Source organism: Phoenix dactylifera, chromosome 11 (assembly GCF_051530095.1).
Source record: "Phoenix dactylifera cultivar Ajwa chromosome 11, Ajwa_hap1_PhDact_Kaust_v1.1, whole genome shotgun sequence".
Lineage (NCBI taxonomy): Eukaryota > Viridiplantae > Streptophyta > Magnoliopsida > Arecales > Arecaceae > Phoenix > Phoenix dactylifera.
Window position 1 is genome coordinate 28,805,562 of NC_143200.1, and position 14,014 is coordinate 28,819,575.

At 40.0% G+C, this 14,014-nt stretch overlaps 1 protein-coding gene across 5 annotated transcripts; it reads left to right on the forward strand.

Annotated features, from left to right (window-relative positions):
• The first annotated feature begins 3,403 nt into the window (after positions 1 to 3,403).
• LOC103720435 (tRNA-thr(GGU) m(6)t(6)A37 methyltransferase) lies at positions 3,404 to 10,600 on the forward strand. 5 transcript variants are annotated; one of them, XR_606172.6, is made up of 10 exons: positions 3,404 to 3,677; positions 3,760 to 3,881; positions 3,963 to 4,078; positions 5,938 to 6,133; positions 6,722 to 6,814; positions 8,054 to 8,113; positions 8,243 to 8,317; positions 9,130 to 9,210; positions 9,626 to 9,848; positions 9,934 to 10,074. XR_606172.6 is itself a non-coding variant. In XM_008810128.6 (9 exons), exons 1-9 carry the CDS (start codon positions 3,581 to 3,583, stop codon positions 10,306 to 10,308), a joined length of 1,215 nt encoding a protein of 404 aa, XP_008808350.3. In that variant the 5' UTR covers positions 3,404 to 3,580; the 3' UTR covers positions 10,309 to 10,600. The 5 variants fall into 5 exon arrangements, 4 of the variants coding, with proteins under 4 accessions (XP_008808350.3, XP_088563839.2, XP_088563837.2 ...); XM_008810128.6 differs by lacking the exon at positions 9,626 to 9,848 and having other exon boundaries at positions 9,934 to 10,600; XM_088707713.2 differs by lacking the exon at positions 9,934 to 10,074 and having other exon boundaries at positions 9,672 to 9,843.
• Positions 10,601 to 14,014: the final 3,414 nt, after the last annotated feature.

Consider the following 14,014-nt stretch of genomic DNA (forward strand, 5'->3'; position numbering starts at 1 on the left):
TAGGATAATAATTTAATATAATATTAAATTATTTAACATAACATAATATTATATTATATTATCTTTATAGTATAATACAATAATAAATGTATAAAATATTATAATTATTAGTATAAATTAATTTTTTACTCTTTTGATGACCATTTATTTCTATAACAAATTTTCTAACTAGGTGAAAAAATTGGTTAAATAATTACTAATATTTTTTTTATTTTTTTTATTATTTTATTTCATTGAAATATATTTATTTATTATTTTATTTATTTATTTATTCGTTCATTTATATACATATTTATTTATTTATTTTTTTTTCTTTTTTTTTTTCTTTCCTTTTTCTTTTTTTTCTTCTCTTTTTTTCTTTCCTTTTCTTCTTTTTTTTTCTTTTCTTTTTTCTTCTCTTCTTCTCCTTCCTTCCTCTCTTTCCTTCTTCTCCTTTCTTCTTCTCCCGCGAAGCCGGCGGCGCCGGAAGGGGGGCCGGGCCGCGGCGGCCACGGGAGGGGGCCGGAATGGCGGGCCGCGACGGCCGCGGGAGGAGGGGGGCTCGGGAGGGGGCCGGGACAGCGGGCCCCGAGGTCGCGGGGGGAGGGGGGGCTCGGGAGGGGGCCGGGACAGCGAGCTCCGACGGTCGCGGAGGGAGGGGGGCTCGGGAGGGGGCCGGGACGGCGGTCCCCGACGACCGCGGGGGGAGGGGGGCTCGGGAGGGGGCCGGGACGGCGTGCCGCGGCGACCGCGGGGGAGGGGGGCTCGGGAGGGGGCCGAGACGGCGGGCCCCGACGACCGCGGGGGGAGGGGGGGCTCGGAAGGGGGCCGGGACGGCGTGCCGCGGCGACCGCGGGGGAGGGGGGGCTCGGGAGGGGGCCGGGACGGCGGGCCCCGACGACCGCGGGGGGAGGGGGGCTCAGGAGGGGGCCGGGACGGCGTGCCGCGGCGACCGCGGGGGAGGGGAGGCCTCGGGAGGGGGCCGAGACGGCGGGCCGGCCGGGGAGGCAGCGGCCATGGCGGCCCCTTCCTCCCCTTTCTTTTTTTTTTTTTTTGCTGTGTGGTGGGTCGCAGCAGCGGGGGGCTCGGGTGGGGGCTGGGGGGCGCGGCCACGGGTGGCCGGCGTGGTGGCTGCCTCCAAAAAATAAAAAAAATAAAAATAAATAGAGGAGGGCCGGCGGCATTGAGGAGAAGGAGATAGAGAGGGAGAGAGAGAGGGGGGGATGGTGAAAGAGAAAGAGGCGGTGCGATTGAGATTTTTGGGAGAAAAAAGAAACTTTTAAATGGGGGTATTTTGGTCAAAAATACAGCTTTCCGACAAAGCGGAAAACATCGTTTTCGGAAAGCTCCAAAATTGAGCTTCTGCCAAAAAGCTGTTTTCAGCTTTCCGTAAAAGCTGAAACAGCTTCTTGGAAATTTTACCAAACACACTTTTTTACCTAAAAGTACTTTTGGAGGGGCAGAAAGTGCTTTTTGGCCCTCCAAAAGCTCCCCCAAACAGGACCTAAGATTTTAAGTAGAGCCCAAGTGACCAACTTAATTCTCTAGAGCGTCCATATGAATTTTTTTATTATATAATAATTATGGGGAAAAAAGTTGATATCGAGACCAGCATTATTTAATGGGGTGATAGGAGAACAGGCCAATTGATACTGAAGCAATTAATTCATTCAAGCCTTCTGCTTTGGATTATCTTTTATCTTCTGATTTAGCTGATTGCTTCCATGTCCAATATAGGTGAACTGCCGTTATACCAAAAAAAAAAAAAAACCCTTCTGCGATGTGGGGGAAGTGATTGCTGTCCCCCAAAATTTTACTCGTTTAATCTTGGCCGTCAGAAACATAGAGGATAAAGATACCCTGTTCTTAATCTAATGATGGATCATACAGCTCTTCAAAAGAACTGGAATTTTTGGCAAAAACTGACAGCAAATCAGACGGTTTTGGTCGGTAGTCTTTATCCGACAACGACGCCTGCTTTGAAACGTGCAAACGAGAGCTGTTTGTACCTCAAGACAGCTGGCAAGAAGGGTATGTTTGCAGTTGTGTAGTTTTTTTTTTTTCTTTTTTTTAACAACAAAAAGATAATTTCGCCCCTGGGTTTCGCATAGTTCCGTACCAAAAATGGAGGTGCTCACCGAAAACTCGGAAACGTCCGTGTTCCAGAAAAGATATAACGAATGTACCAAAATAAATAAATAAATAAATATAAATATTCTTTTAAATATTAAATTTTATATAAATATTTTTTTAAAATTAATATTTATATGTAAATTCTCATAAAATTCTGTTGTTGTTCAAATGTCTTTAATATAACGGTTGTTCTAATAGTGTTAAAAAAATTATTTTTATATTAATTAAAAATAAAATAAAATTTTGGAATTACACTATTATTTCTTTCTTCTTTTTGCTATCAATATCGCGATCGTGATCCCGCAAACGTTCGCGACTCGTGATCGCCAACCACGAGCGGAATCAGGATCGCAAGCTGCGAGCGGGATCGTCTCTGTCCCATCCAAGATTCCGTCCACCTTCCAAACAAAACCATCATTAGAGCTCGCCTCTATCCCTCCTCCCGCTCTCCTCGTCCATGCGTATCTGCTTGCACCGGTACTTCATGCTGCAGAATGCCCTGTCACCCCTACAGCAAAAATAAAGAAAAATAGAACTTCTAAGTGGGAAGATATGCTCACATGTATTTGTAGATCCTTTCCTTCTTGGAGTCTTCTGCGGCAGAGGTAGCAGAACTCCAAGAAAGGGCTTGTGGGGAAGGAATTGGGAGGAGGGGGGGATTGGAGATGGAATGCAGAAGAGAGAAGAGTTTCGGAGGATGGAGGTCTTGTTGAGGATTTGGGTGTTCTTTGAAGAGTTCTTCTGGGCTTCCAAAAGGACACTCAAATCCGCCATCAAACACTTCCATTCCCTTCCTTCTTCTTTTTCTTCGGAAGCGAGATTAGCAGCGAGATACTCTGGCTTGGATTCATGGCTGAGATCCAAGAGACTTTACAGTCTGCTGTTGCGAGCTCTGATGATGATTTTGTTTGGAAGTGGATGGGATCTTGGAAGGGACAGAGGTGATCCCGCTCCCGATCCCGCTCGCTGCCTGCGATTTCGATTTCGCTTGTGGCTGACGATCGTGATCGTGAACGGCCACAAAAATCGTGAGTCGCGAACGTCCGCATAATTGCTATCGCGGTCCCGATAGCAGAAAGAAGACAGAAACAATAGAGCAATTTCAAAATTTTATTTTATTTTTAATTAATATAAAAATGATTTTACTTAATTTTGTTAGAATAATCGTTATATCAAGGGTATTTAAACAAAAATAGAGTTTTAATGCAAATATTAATTTGGAGAGGATATTCCTACAAAATTCAATATTTAGAAGGGTATTCATGCCAAAAAAAAAAAAAATCTTAAAAAAAAAGAAAAAAAAAAAAAAAAAAAAAAAAAAAGAAGAGGAAGGCTCGGGATCACGTGTCGTGTGTACGAGATCAGCTACCGGCAGAGCGCGCGCCGCAGCAGTCTTCTGCATCGAGACCTGACGTCTGATTCCCTTGACATACAAACGGACGGCCTCCCTGTCACCTCTCTCACTCTCATGGCCAGCGCCGAGGATATCAGATGGGCGAGAATATCAACCGTCGCCCTCGGCGTCGCGACCGCGGCGATCTCCGTCGCCGCGGCCTTCGTCTCAGGTAAAATCCCCGCCCGCTTTCATCTTCCACGCAGCCGAAACCCTACGGGCGAAAGAGAAACCCTAACACCTCCATCGTCCAGCTTCCATCGCCAGGCGGAAATCGAGGCGTCTGGCCTCCCGCGTCCGCGAGCTCGAAGCCTCTCTCGCGTCCGCTCTCGAGAAGGGCGCCTCGGAGAGACGCGGCAGAGTTAGAGCTCAGCAGGTTCTCCTCCCACCTCCGTTTCTTGGGTTTCTACTCGTCTTTCTCTTTCTTTAGGGATTCTTATGTTGATGAAACTTTTAGGCCTTGAGGAAAGCCTTGGCTAAGCAGAGCTATGATGGACTGAAGCAGGCGTCCTCTTCCTCGTTTTCTTATCCCATGGCTCCCATTGGCACCGTGCAATCCTGCTTCTCCACGAGGTATTGCAGCTACGCATCGACTTACAAACTGTTATTAAGCTATGATGGTTGTTTACTGTTTGGTATTAGAGCGCTTTTTTTTTCAGAAAGAAAATAGCCCACAATATCACATATTGTGTTCATTAGCATGATGGATGGATGGGTGGGTGGGTGGATGTCGTGTTCATGAGTATGTATGTATGTATTTATGTATGTATAATCGATAGTTTATGATGCGGATGAAGAGAGCGTTTGGTATTAAAGACTTTTGGAGTCACTATATTCTTTAATCATTGGCAGGAGAAAAAATAGAGATTTGGGGGTCCTCGTATATCGTTTTCATAAGTAGGAAGAAAAAAGAACATTTTGCTGTCAGAAAATAATTTACATGTCAACTGGCCCAAATGAGTGTGGCACTTGAGGTCCTTAGGACTCATCAGAATGATTTGCATACGCTTAATGATATCAAATTCTACAAGTGTCAGTTCAACTTTTTTGAACAGTGCAGGTGCATGGAAGACTACATACAGGTTTGACTTATAGTCATGAAAAAGTGGAGGAGGTACTGTTGACGGGAATGGAATGCTTTCTGTCAGTTACTAGTCCAATACCATTCTATCAGGCAGCAAGGGAAGCAAGGTAAAGCAGCGGAATAGATTGGAACAACTGGATGTACCAGAACAGCAGGCACAGTTTATGCCTGTACCAGCCTTGGTATCATTTTGGTCTATGAACTGGTATAAGATGGTTACCATCATAAAATGGGCCAATTCAAGCAACCTTGGTCTGCTTGAAGATGAAAAGATTTTTTTTTTCTTTTTTCATGCAGTACCCTTCCTTGTAACTTGGACACTTAGGTCCAACTAGATGCTTCGAAGTTCTATGGCCTTCACTTTTAAAGATAGCTAAAAAGGTGGACTCTTTCAACAATTAGTTAGCTCCTCATTTTCATGTTAGAAGTGAGCATTCATTCTTTTTAGGGATGGATCATGAGTGTAAATATTCAAACAACTTTGCAACATGTTATCTTTCTTATATACTTAGGATAATTAGGAAGTTTGAATAGAAACATACTAGAAGGCCTTAGCAAACTATATCTTGTTACCAAATTAGACACTTGGATATGTGCCCGAATCCGATTCTCACATCTGTGTCCATATAACACTGCCCCTTCCAATAAATCCAGAAGTAGCACCTTGACATCCAACTATGTAGGCACAAATAGAAATTGGAATTACCAGAAGGAAACTTCTGCTAAGATAATCTGTGGGCAAACTTGAACAATCCTCATCCCTTTCTCTGATGTAGTAGTCACTTTACATGAAAGAAAGGAGTAGGTACTTATGGAGTCAGTCTATTGTCTAATTTTGAGTAGACTGAGACCAAAACATCAGTAACGGAAGTGGGAAGGGGTTTCTTAAGTTCTGTTGTGGCCACTGATGCTGATCTTGGACAGTTTTTAGGAGCTCAACAGACAGGGTTTCCTTCTATCCAGGCCAAACCAGATGCCAAAATTTATTCTAAGCAGAGTTGCCCTCTGGGAAGGCAGTAGAAACTTAATTTTATGGCTTTATTTCTGTGGGTGGTCATCTTATTACAAATGGATTTAGTGCTAGAGATCAGAGAGAAGCTGTTGCTATGGGCAGTTCGGCTGCTACTTACTTCCTTCAAGCTGAGTTGGTTTTTGTGGGAAAAAAGGTTGCATGTCTTGTCTTGCTAAAATTGCATTGGATTATTTGCAAATTCTTATTGATCGTCAATACCCTGCTTGCTTTTATGGAAAAAGAACCTATTACCATGGTTATATGCTCTGTTTAGCAAATTTTACATCTTGGGATGTATTTATGAATGCATTATGTCTTCAATTCTCATGTTTGCAGAAATGGTACACCAAGGCAACCTCCACTTGTACCCCTTGCAAGAGCATGCTTGGTATTTGACCCAAGTCGAGTTCCCCCAGAGGCACTTGAAGGCCTTGCAGATTATTCCCATTGCTGGATCCTATATGTATTTCATCTGAACACTGACCTTGATAGGCTGTGGAATGAGCCTTCTAGATCCAAGTTCAAGGCAAAGGTGTGCTTTTCTGTTTTACAACTTCATGTTTTAATACAGTTCCCTTTGCTGTTAGGGCTCGTTTGGTTCGCGGGAAGTATTTGCCTTCCTAGGAATATGATTCCTAGAAAGCAGATTCCTAGGAAGAGGATGCCTAGGAAAGTACTTTTGGCATGTTTGGTTAACCATGGTAAAGTGACAAAATTTCAAAGTGCTTATGTTTGGTTGACCATTTACTTTTCTGAAAAAGTTGTGTATAATTCCTATTATACTCTTAATAAAAATTAGGTCTTTAATGCCTCTTTAATGCTTCTTTAATGCTGAAGGGACTTTTTGGAAAAAAATAAAAATGGAGTGATTCCCGCCTCATGGAAAAGTAACTTTCCCATCTCATGGGAAAGTTACTTTTCCATGAAATGTGGGAATCATATTTCTATGGAAATACAACTTTTTCGTCTCCCTCCTTTGAAAACTCCAACAAAACAAGAGGCATTTCATTACTTTCCCGTTGACTACACTTTCCCCTCTTCTTTTCCCGCGAACCAAACGAACCCTTAGTTCAGAAAAATTAGCGTCATTTAGCATATATACTGGTGCTATATTGAACAGGTGAGAGTACCAAGACTAAAAGGTGGTAAGATGGGCGTCCTTTCCACTCGATCGCCACATCGACCATGTCCTATTGGTTTGACAGTTGCAAAGGTAAGAATATCTACCATAATCATACAAGCAGCTTTGTATCAATTTAGCTGTTGATCTATCTTTTTAAGCAATAAAATGGGTTTGAGTCAGCAGCACCTCAGATTCAGCAACAGTCATGATTAGAGAATGAGAATGTCAATATAGATGTATGGTAAAACTATGAAGGATTGAGATTGAGATGAGTAGGAGGAGCTACAGGAGTTGCACAAATTGAGGACAAGGTGATAGATATTTAATTGAGATGGTATAGGCATGTAACATGAAGTTCTCAAGGGGCTTCAGTTTGGAGGGGTATTTAATCTATGTTGAAGGATGCAAGAAAAGGAGGGGAAGTTTAAGGTAACATGGATGAAAAGATATAAAGAAAGCTTTAAAATAGGAATATTTAACAAATGAGGATCCATAAAAGCTCCAAGAAGTTGGGACAAGGCTGGATGCTTATGATTATCATTACATGCATCCACATTTTTCCGGAGGCAAAGGGAACATTTATATAACTTATAGAGTACAGTCATTAACACAATGAAATGCTTCAATAGATATTTTGTTGTAGCCAGATTTCTATGTAAATTTTGTAGTTAGTAAAATGCTAGGCAGTTCGTAAGGAACCTGTAGAAATTTGGAGACCTAATTTATAATCTCAGGCTAGATGTAATGGTATGGTGTAAAACTACATGGGAATGTTACTGGGGTATAGCTGCTCTACATGCAATATGAGGAAGGTGTGCAATTGAGGATATCTAGAGTTAGCATTATGACCGCTTACTCTAGTTGTGGTATTTATGAGGTTCCAGAGAAGGTAAGTTTCATTCCTTGCATTATCTTTGGTGATTGAGACTTTTTTGACCAAATGGAACTCCCATATCTCGTGATGTGGATGACATCATGAGATCCTGCAGTTTGTAGGCTTGATTGTTGAAGATTGAGATTAAGATATATTGGAGTTTGTTTTTGACATTTGGGAAAACTGAGGGAAGACAGATTCTCTTACTAAGGAATGATCTTTGTGGGAATTTGTGGTCATTTGTACTGATCAGCCTCATTTCTGGGATCGCCACAGTATGCAACATGTTGTGCTTGCTTGGTAAAATACCTTGATCTTTAATTTTGGTACTCTGTGTCATCATATAGTGTTAAATAAAATCTCTTTCTATCTTTCAATAATTATGATATGAGATCATAATGAGGAAAAGAAATGCCAGATTAATGTAATACGCTTTCTTCTTTAATATTTTCCAGGTGGAGGCATTAGATGGACATGCAATTTTGCTTTCTGGAGTTGATTTAGTTGATGGCACCGTCTCTCTCTCTCTCTCTCTCTCTCTCTGTCTGTCTTATTATATATTGTGAAACACTGAAACTCATGCGCTTGTGGATTTGGCAGTTTTAGTAATGAACTTGTGCTTATCGCTTAACCTTTATCGACAGCCAGTACTTGATATCAAACCTTATCTGCCATATTCTGATAGCATTAATGGTGCAACTGTCCCTGAGTGGCTAAAGGTACTCTCTCCATGCAATTATATTTCTGTGACTGCATATTGTAGTTGCATCCCCCTCAAGCTGTCCTAGAAAACCACAATGCATCTGGCTAAGCATTGTATAATGCTTCAAATTTTATCTGAATCTTCTTCCTGCTTACATGATACCTGGCACATCATCCAGAGATTTGAGAACTTTATTATATAAGTCATCGGGAAGTAATGGATCTTGGAAATCTCAAACTTATTTGATGATCTTTTAAATCCTGTCTCTTGATTTAACATCTTATCTATTACTCGTTGCAGCATATTGCTAGTCATGCAGCAGGTCTTTTCCTCAAGGATGAGTTGCGAGGAGTGATGTCTATAGGAACTTAATTAACTTTTTCTTTAAACTCCTTTCTGTACCTTGAGGAAGCTGGCAATGCTTTTGTGCTTCTTTTGGCGGTTTACTATACTTAAACCCTTTAAAATTATGTGTAATTACCTCAACCACTAAAATATATTTTATCTAGGAAATTGTTAACTAGAACCTGAATCAGCTGTTGCAACTTATTCACATGGAAAACAAGTATTTAAGTGCACAAATCCAATTTGATGTCGAAGTGTCATGAACTACTGCAACAATTTAGAGACTTTTGATTTGCAATGGTCTTGAATCTCTTATGGTTGTATTGCTTGTTTCTCATGTAACTTGTTAAGCTAGCAGATTCCCATGTTAAGGTATGATGTAAAGAAAATTCCTCATTCTTGAGATTTGCCTTTAGGTGGGGTCTCTTTTTGCAATTTATTTTACATGATAGATGCGTAACTTCATTGTTACTACTGAAACAGGCAGAAAATTCCTTAGCTGTGGCATCTGTTAGCTTTTCTGCAGGCTTTGCTTCTTCTCTCTCCAGTTGCTGGATACAAGCTGTGAGTATAATTTATTTTCACAAAACAAACAATATCTTGGTGTCATCCAAAAAATAATCATTTAATGCTATCCGGTTCACTGTCATGTGGTTCAAGGTCACTTTCTGCATTATATAGCTAAACGGATTTTGGAACCGTTCAGCAAAATGATCTCTAGGACCTTAGTGGCTTCCATTTATTTTTAGGAGTGTCGTTTCATGCATTTTATCTAGTGGCACTCAGATCCATTTCAGTCTTTTCCATTCCTTTTGCTTTGTTTTTCTTTTGAGCTCCTTTTCAGTGAATTGCCTGCTCATATCCAGATAGCCATGATTTTCAAATATCTGAAAGGAACCTGATGTTTTCCTTCCCTAAAAGTAATCAATAAAGAGTGGGTTCGGTTGTAGCACTTCGTAATTTGTGTATTGCCTTTCAGATTCAGTTGATTTGTCACTATCCGCATTTATATTTGAATTGGTCAGCCTTGCATGCAACTCTGAAATGGGCCTTCATAAATTTGGCCATACATCCCTTCTATACAATCATCAGAATCACGCTCCCAACCAGGGACCTTGTTGATCTATTGTGAGTATTTTACTGAATGGTTCTAAGTGCCAACTGTGCCAAGCCAGTACCAGCACCCAGCATGGGTTAGCATGGTACCTATTTAACTCCTTTTTTTACCATTTTTAATTTAAAAAAGGTTGCATTAATAGACATTTACTATGGTTTTGCTTGTTCTAGGAAAATCAATCACTATATGCTTCACCAGAGGAGTTTCAGAGCTTAATTAAGGAGGTACTCTCTTGGGATATAAGGTCGCTGTCTCAAAGGAGCCGTCCCCATCATGTGTTCTTGGGGAATGCGAGCCACAATACCTTAGAAGAATTGGTGGACGATGGGGATGGAGATCCCCATGATGCTTTCACTGGAAAGGCCTTGTCATCCTCAGTTGGTGACATAACATATCACCTAATCCTAGAAGGACTTGATGTCTCATACAGAATTGATGATAGGTCTAATATTATGGTTGAGAAAGTCGACCTCGCCTCCAATGCCAGAAACCAAAATCATTACAATTACTCGATGTGGAGAGATAAGCTCAAGCAGCAAAAGTAATTATTATTATCATGTGACTTATTTTGTAGGAGTAAAAGGTTTAAGAGGGAAAACAAGGTTCGCAGTCCAAACTAATATCTTGGCAGTCTTGCTGATCACTCATTCTTAAGTTTGCATTTGGTCATGAACTCTTGGTTTTCCCCTTGAATTTTTGTTTGTGGCAAAGCCCACCCACCCACACAAGAAGGGTCAGAGTGTACAAAGTGTAGTTGTAAGTGGTTTTGAGTTTTTCTGAAGACAGCATGTGTTGATGAATGCTGGCAACCGCTTCTATACATTGTTTTTATTCCAACTAGAGCAGCCCATCTTCTTATTTTTGCTCTTGGAGTGCCCGCCTGTGGATCTCAACTGCCTTGTTCAGCTCTTTTTATATCTTTTAGTATTCATAGTAGTTTAATGCTACTATGTGAGTCGCGAGTTGTTGCTTTGTTTATTGAGGAAAAGGGTACAGGATGGTCCACCTCCAGCGAGGAAGAGAGCCTTTCAACCACATGTCAAAGGAACATAATGGCAGGCTTCAGAATTGTCTTAACTCTTGCAATGGTTCAACTACCTGCATGATGGCTCATCTGCCATTGGGTGCAAATTCCATCAGTGACCCTCTCTCCTATCTATACACATGGGACTGCATCTGCCTTAACATGCGGAGAGAAGGCAGAATTTTTTTGGTAAGCAGAGTAGGCACACTTTATTGCAAATTTGCAATAAAATTACTTAATCTCAATTTGTTCGAAATCCATTTTGATTTTTGAATGTCAAAATGTCAGGGAGTGTGTAATCTTGTGTTTACAAGGTTCATATGTAACTATGTATCTTGTATACAGAAACAAGTGAGGGTTTCTCTTGTTTTCTTTTCATTTATCAGGGGATTTCATGCAAAAGAAGGTGGTGGCAGACTGTCAAGAAATATCAGACTATTTGGAAAGACCAGTGAAACATGATCGAGGAATAGTGCGATCGCTCGCATCTGGAAGATGATGAAAAACTAGTATGGCAGGAACCAATGCGACCGCCACTTAGGTGTGCCTTGAAGATGTCTGTCATGATCTGCGTGGATGTTGCCTCTTCTAATCCTTCTCAGGATACTCTACTTCTGTTGTGTTCATTCATTGAAGCAGGTGTAACAGTATGCACTGCAGTAGCAGAAGTGGCACTCCATTGTGGATACCTGCTGCAATCTGTCTGGTTGCCTCCATCTGGATCTCAAATGCTGCATGGCAGTTGCAGGTGGAAAGATGCAGGTGTATGGTTGCTTGCAAGTAGGTGGTGGCTGAGTTGCTCCTAGGACTGCATGACTGAATCTAAGATGTAGATTCTATTAAAGGATTACCTTCATCTCTCTCCAATAATCTTTAAGTACTTCTAGTGCCATGACTATAATAATAAAAATGTTATGAAATAATAATAAATTTTATCATCATGCTTCTTATGTGATAAATTAGTAATCATCATCATATCATATAGCAATGTAATAATATGTAATTATCATAAATCCATATTATAATAATATAATACGGTATCATACTATTATATTTATCATATTATCTTATGTTACGTTACAGATGAAATTAAAAGTTAGTGTTATATATAATGTTTTATGGTATTGTGCCGTATTGTATTTTTATTAATATAGTTATTATAAATATTAATAGGTTATTAAGATAGAATAATGCAATAATTATATGAATTAATACTTTGTTATAACATAAATTATATATAGTGTGTGTGTGCGTGTGTATTAGTATTATATATTACTTTATATTACTATTATGGTTAGAGTCAAATTGTAGCTAGTATAACTCTTACATCGTTCCACCTTTTTTGAATTGGAAGATAGGGTTCCTACATCGATGATCGGGCCAATCGATGTGATCTAATTTTTTAAGCGGCTTATATGTGATAAATCATGTGATTTGGGGATCGTTAATTTATACATCCAATGCTAAAATTGGCTGATTTAAATAGCATGAAATAATACATATTTTTTATTACTTACTATATAGGTTTAGCATCTTCAAAGCATATGTTTTTTGATATGTAAGTAGTTTAGGGGTAGTAGATGATATCCAAATTATATGACTTTTAATATGTAAGTAGTTTAGAGTTAGTAGACGATATCAATGACTCGAGTCATTGATGGGAGATTCAATTATTCAATTCAAAAAATATATAACTTTATGCGAGTTACAAGGATCTTATATTATATTATTACCATACAATTTATTATTTTATATTTTATATTCTAAAATACAATATATTATCTTCAATTACTTAGTAATATTACAACGTTCTAATATAATATAATAATTTCTGGGGAGCCATGTCAATTGTATAGCGATCAAACCCTCTTCAAATTAACCGACCAAATACGGTAAGTAATGCCGTAGTTTTTAGATGGAAACGAGCCAAATAACCCCTTGTGGATTTGGATGCGTTTGGACCTCAGGCATCTAAAAGGACGAGCGAGCCAAATACCCCTTGTGGATATGGGTGCGTTAGGACCTCAGGCATCTAAAAGGACGACCAAATTGTCCTCACATCCGTGTCAGAGTAATTTCTTGTTACCTCTTAATGTACAAAATAAGAAGCCTCTAGACGCTTTCTCCTGGCTCTGTCACTGCGATGTGGAGGTCGTCGATAGCGTGAGAACAAGTGGACATCTTGCCAGAGAAATATCGTGGCTTCGCGCTTCCTTCCACTCCAATCGGGTCCAATTCCGATTGCGATATTCAAACTTTGGGCATGCCGTGTCGAGGTCCCGTCACATTCTGGTACCCTTACCCCTCAAACAAGTATTTTGAAAATATGTGATGAATTTTTGGCTTTAGACATAGACCATGCTTATGACATGCAAAATATTGACTCTTTGACTATGAAACAAAGAGATTCAATCACCAAAGATTTGATTATGCATGTTCCCCTATAATTTTTTCTGTAAGTATCCTTGGATTTGTGTTTGGCATGTCACTGGCTCATCCTATATTTTTCTAATAAAAAGGTAAATCATGTAACCGTAGCTTCTATCTTCCTTTGGTATAACTTGATGACCTAGTTTAACATGTTATTTTTGTTCACTTGCCTAAATTGTTGCATGTCGTCTATCACTAGCTTGTGGTGCGCTAAGCATGTTATCGTATCGGGTTTTTGGTATTTAATAAAACTTTTATACAAGTACTATATTTATCGCTTAGATTCTTATAAAGCGACTGCATGCTCGTGGGTCAGCTATAAATCGACACTCAGTAAGTTTTAGCTTTCCTACCAAGCTTCATGAATTAAAAGCTATGAATGATGATTCGATTTTATATTTGAAAAATCATAAAACTAGTTGGATTTATATTTTTTTCTTGTAGGAAAATAAATTTGCAGAGGCTGTACAATTTGCATATGATGGACTTTCTGTATATATAGTGGGATGGATATTTTTATTTATATTCTGTTTCCGGCTTAGACTGTTAGACAAGTCTGCAATTCAATCTGAAGAGGGAAAAAGGAAAACACTTGCACGCCTAAAATCACCGTGCGGTGACGGTAACAGTGACGGCGACTACATTCCGGAATTAGATCCCTCCAAAATCCAAGTTTTCAACTTCTCTGACCGCGTGCTGCCGGTCACCGTACTATTTTGGGGGCGAGATTCCCCCGAACCCACAGTTGACGGCATCGGACGGATATTTCCTTGTTCCCGCGACGGCGTTCCCTCTCG

Excerpts from the sequence above, each read along its gene's own strand:
- LOC103720435 (XM_008810128.6), top strand. The coding sequence starts at position 3,581 with ATGGCCAGCGCCGAGGATATCAGATGGGCGAGAATATCAACCGTCGCC. Across the intron at positions 3,678-3,759 it reads CGCCGCGGCCTTCGTCTCAG|CTTCCATCGCCAGGCGGAAA; the intron begins GTAAAATCCCCG and ends TCCATCGTCCAG. Across the intron at positions 6,815-8,053 it reads TTGGTTTGACAGTTGCAAAG|GTGGAGGCATTAGATGGACA; the intron begins GTAAGAATATCT and ends AATATTTTCCAG.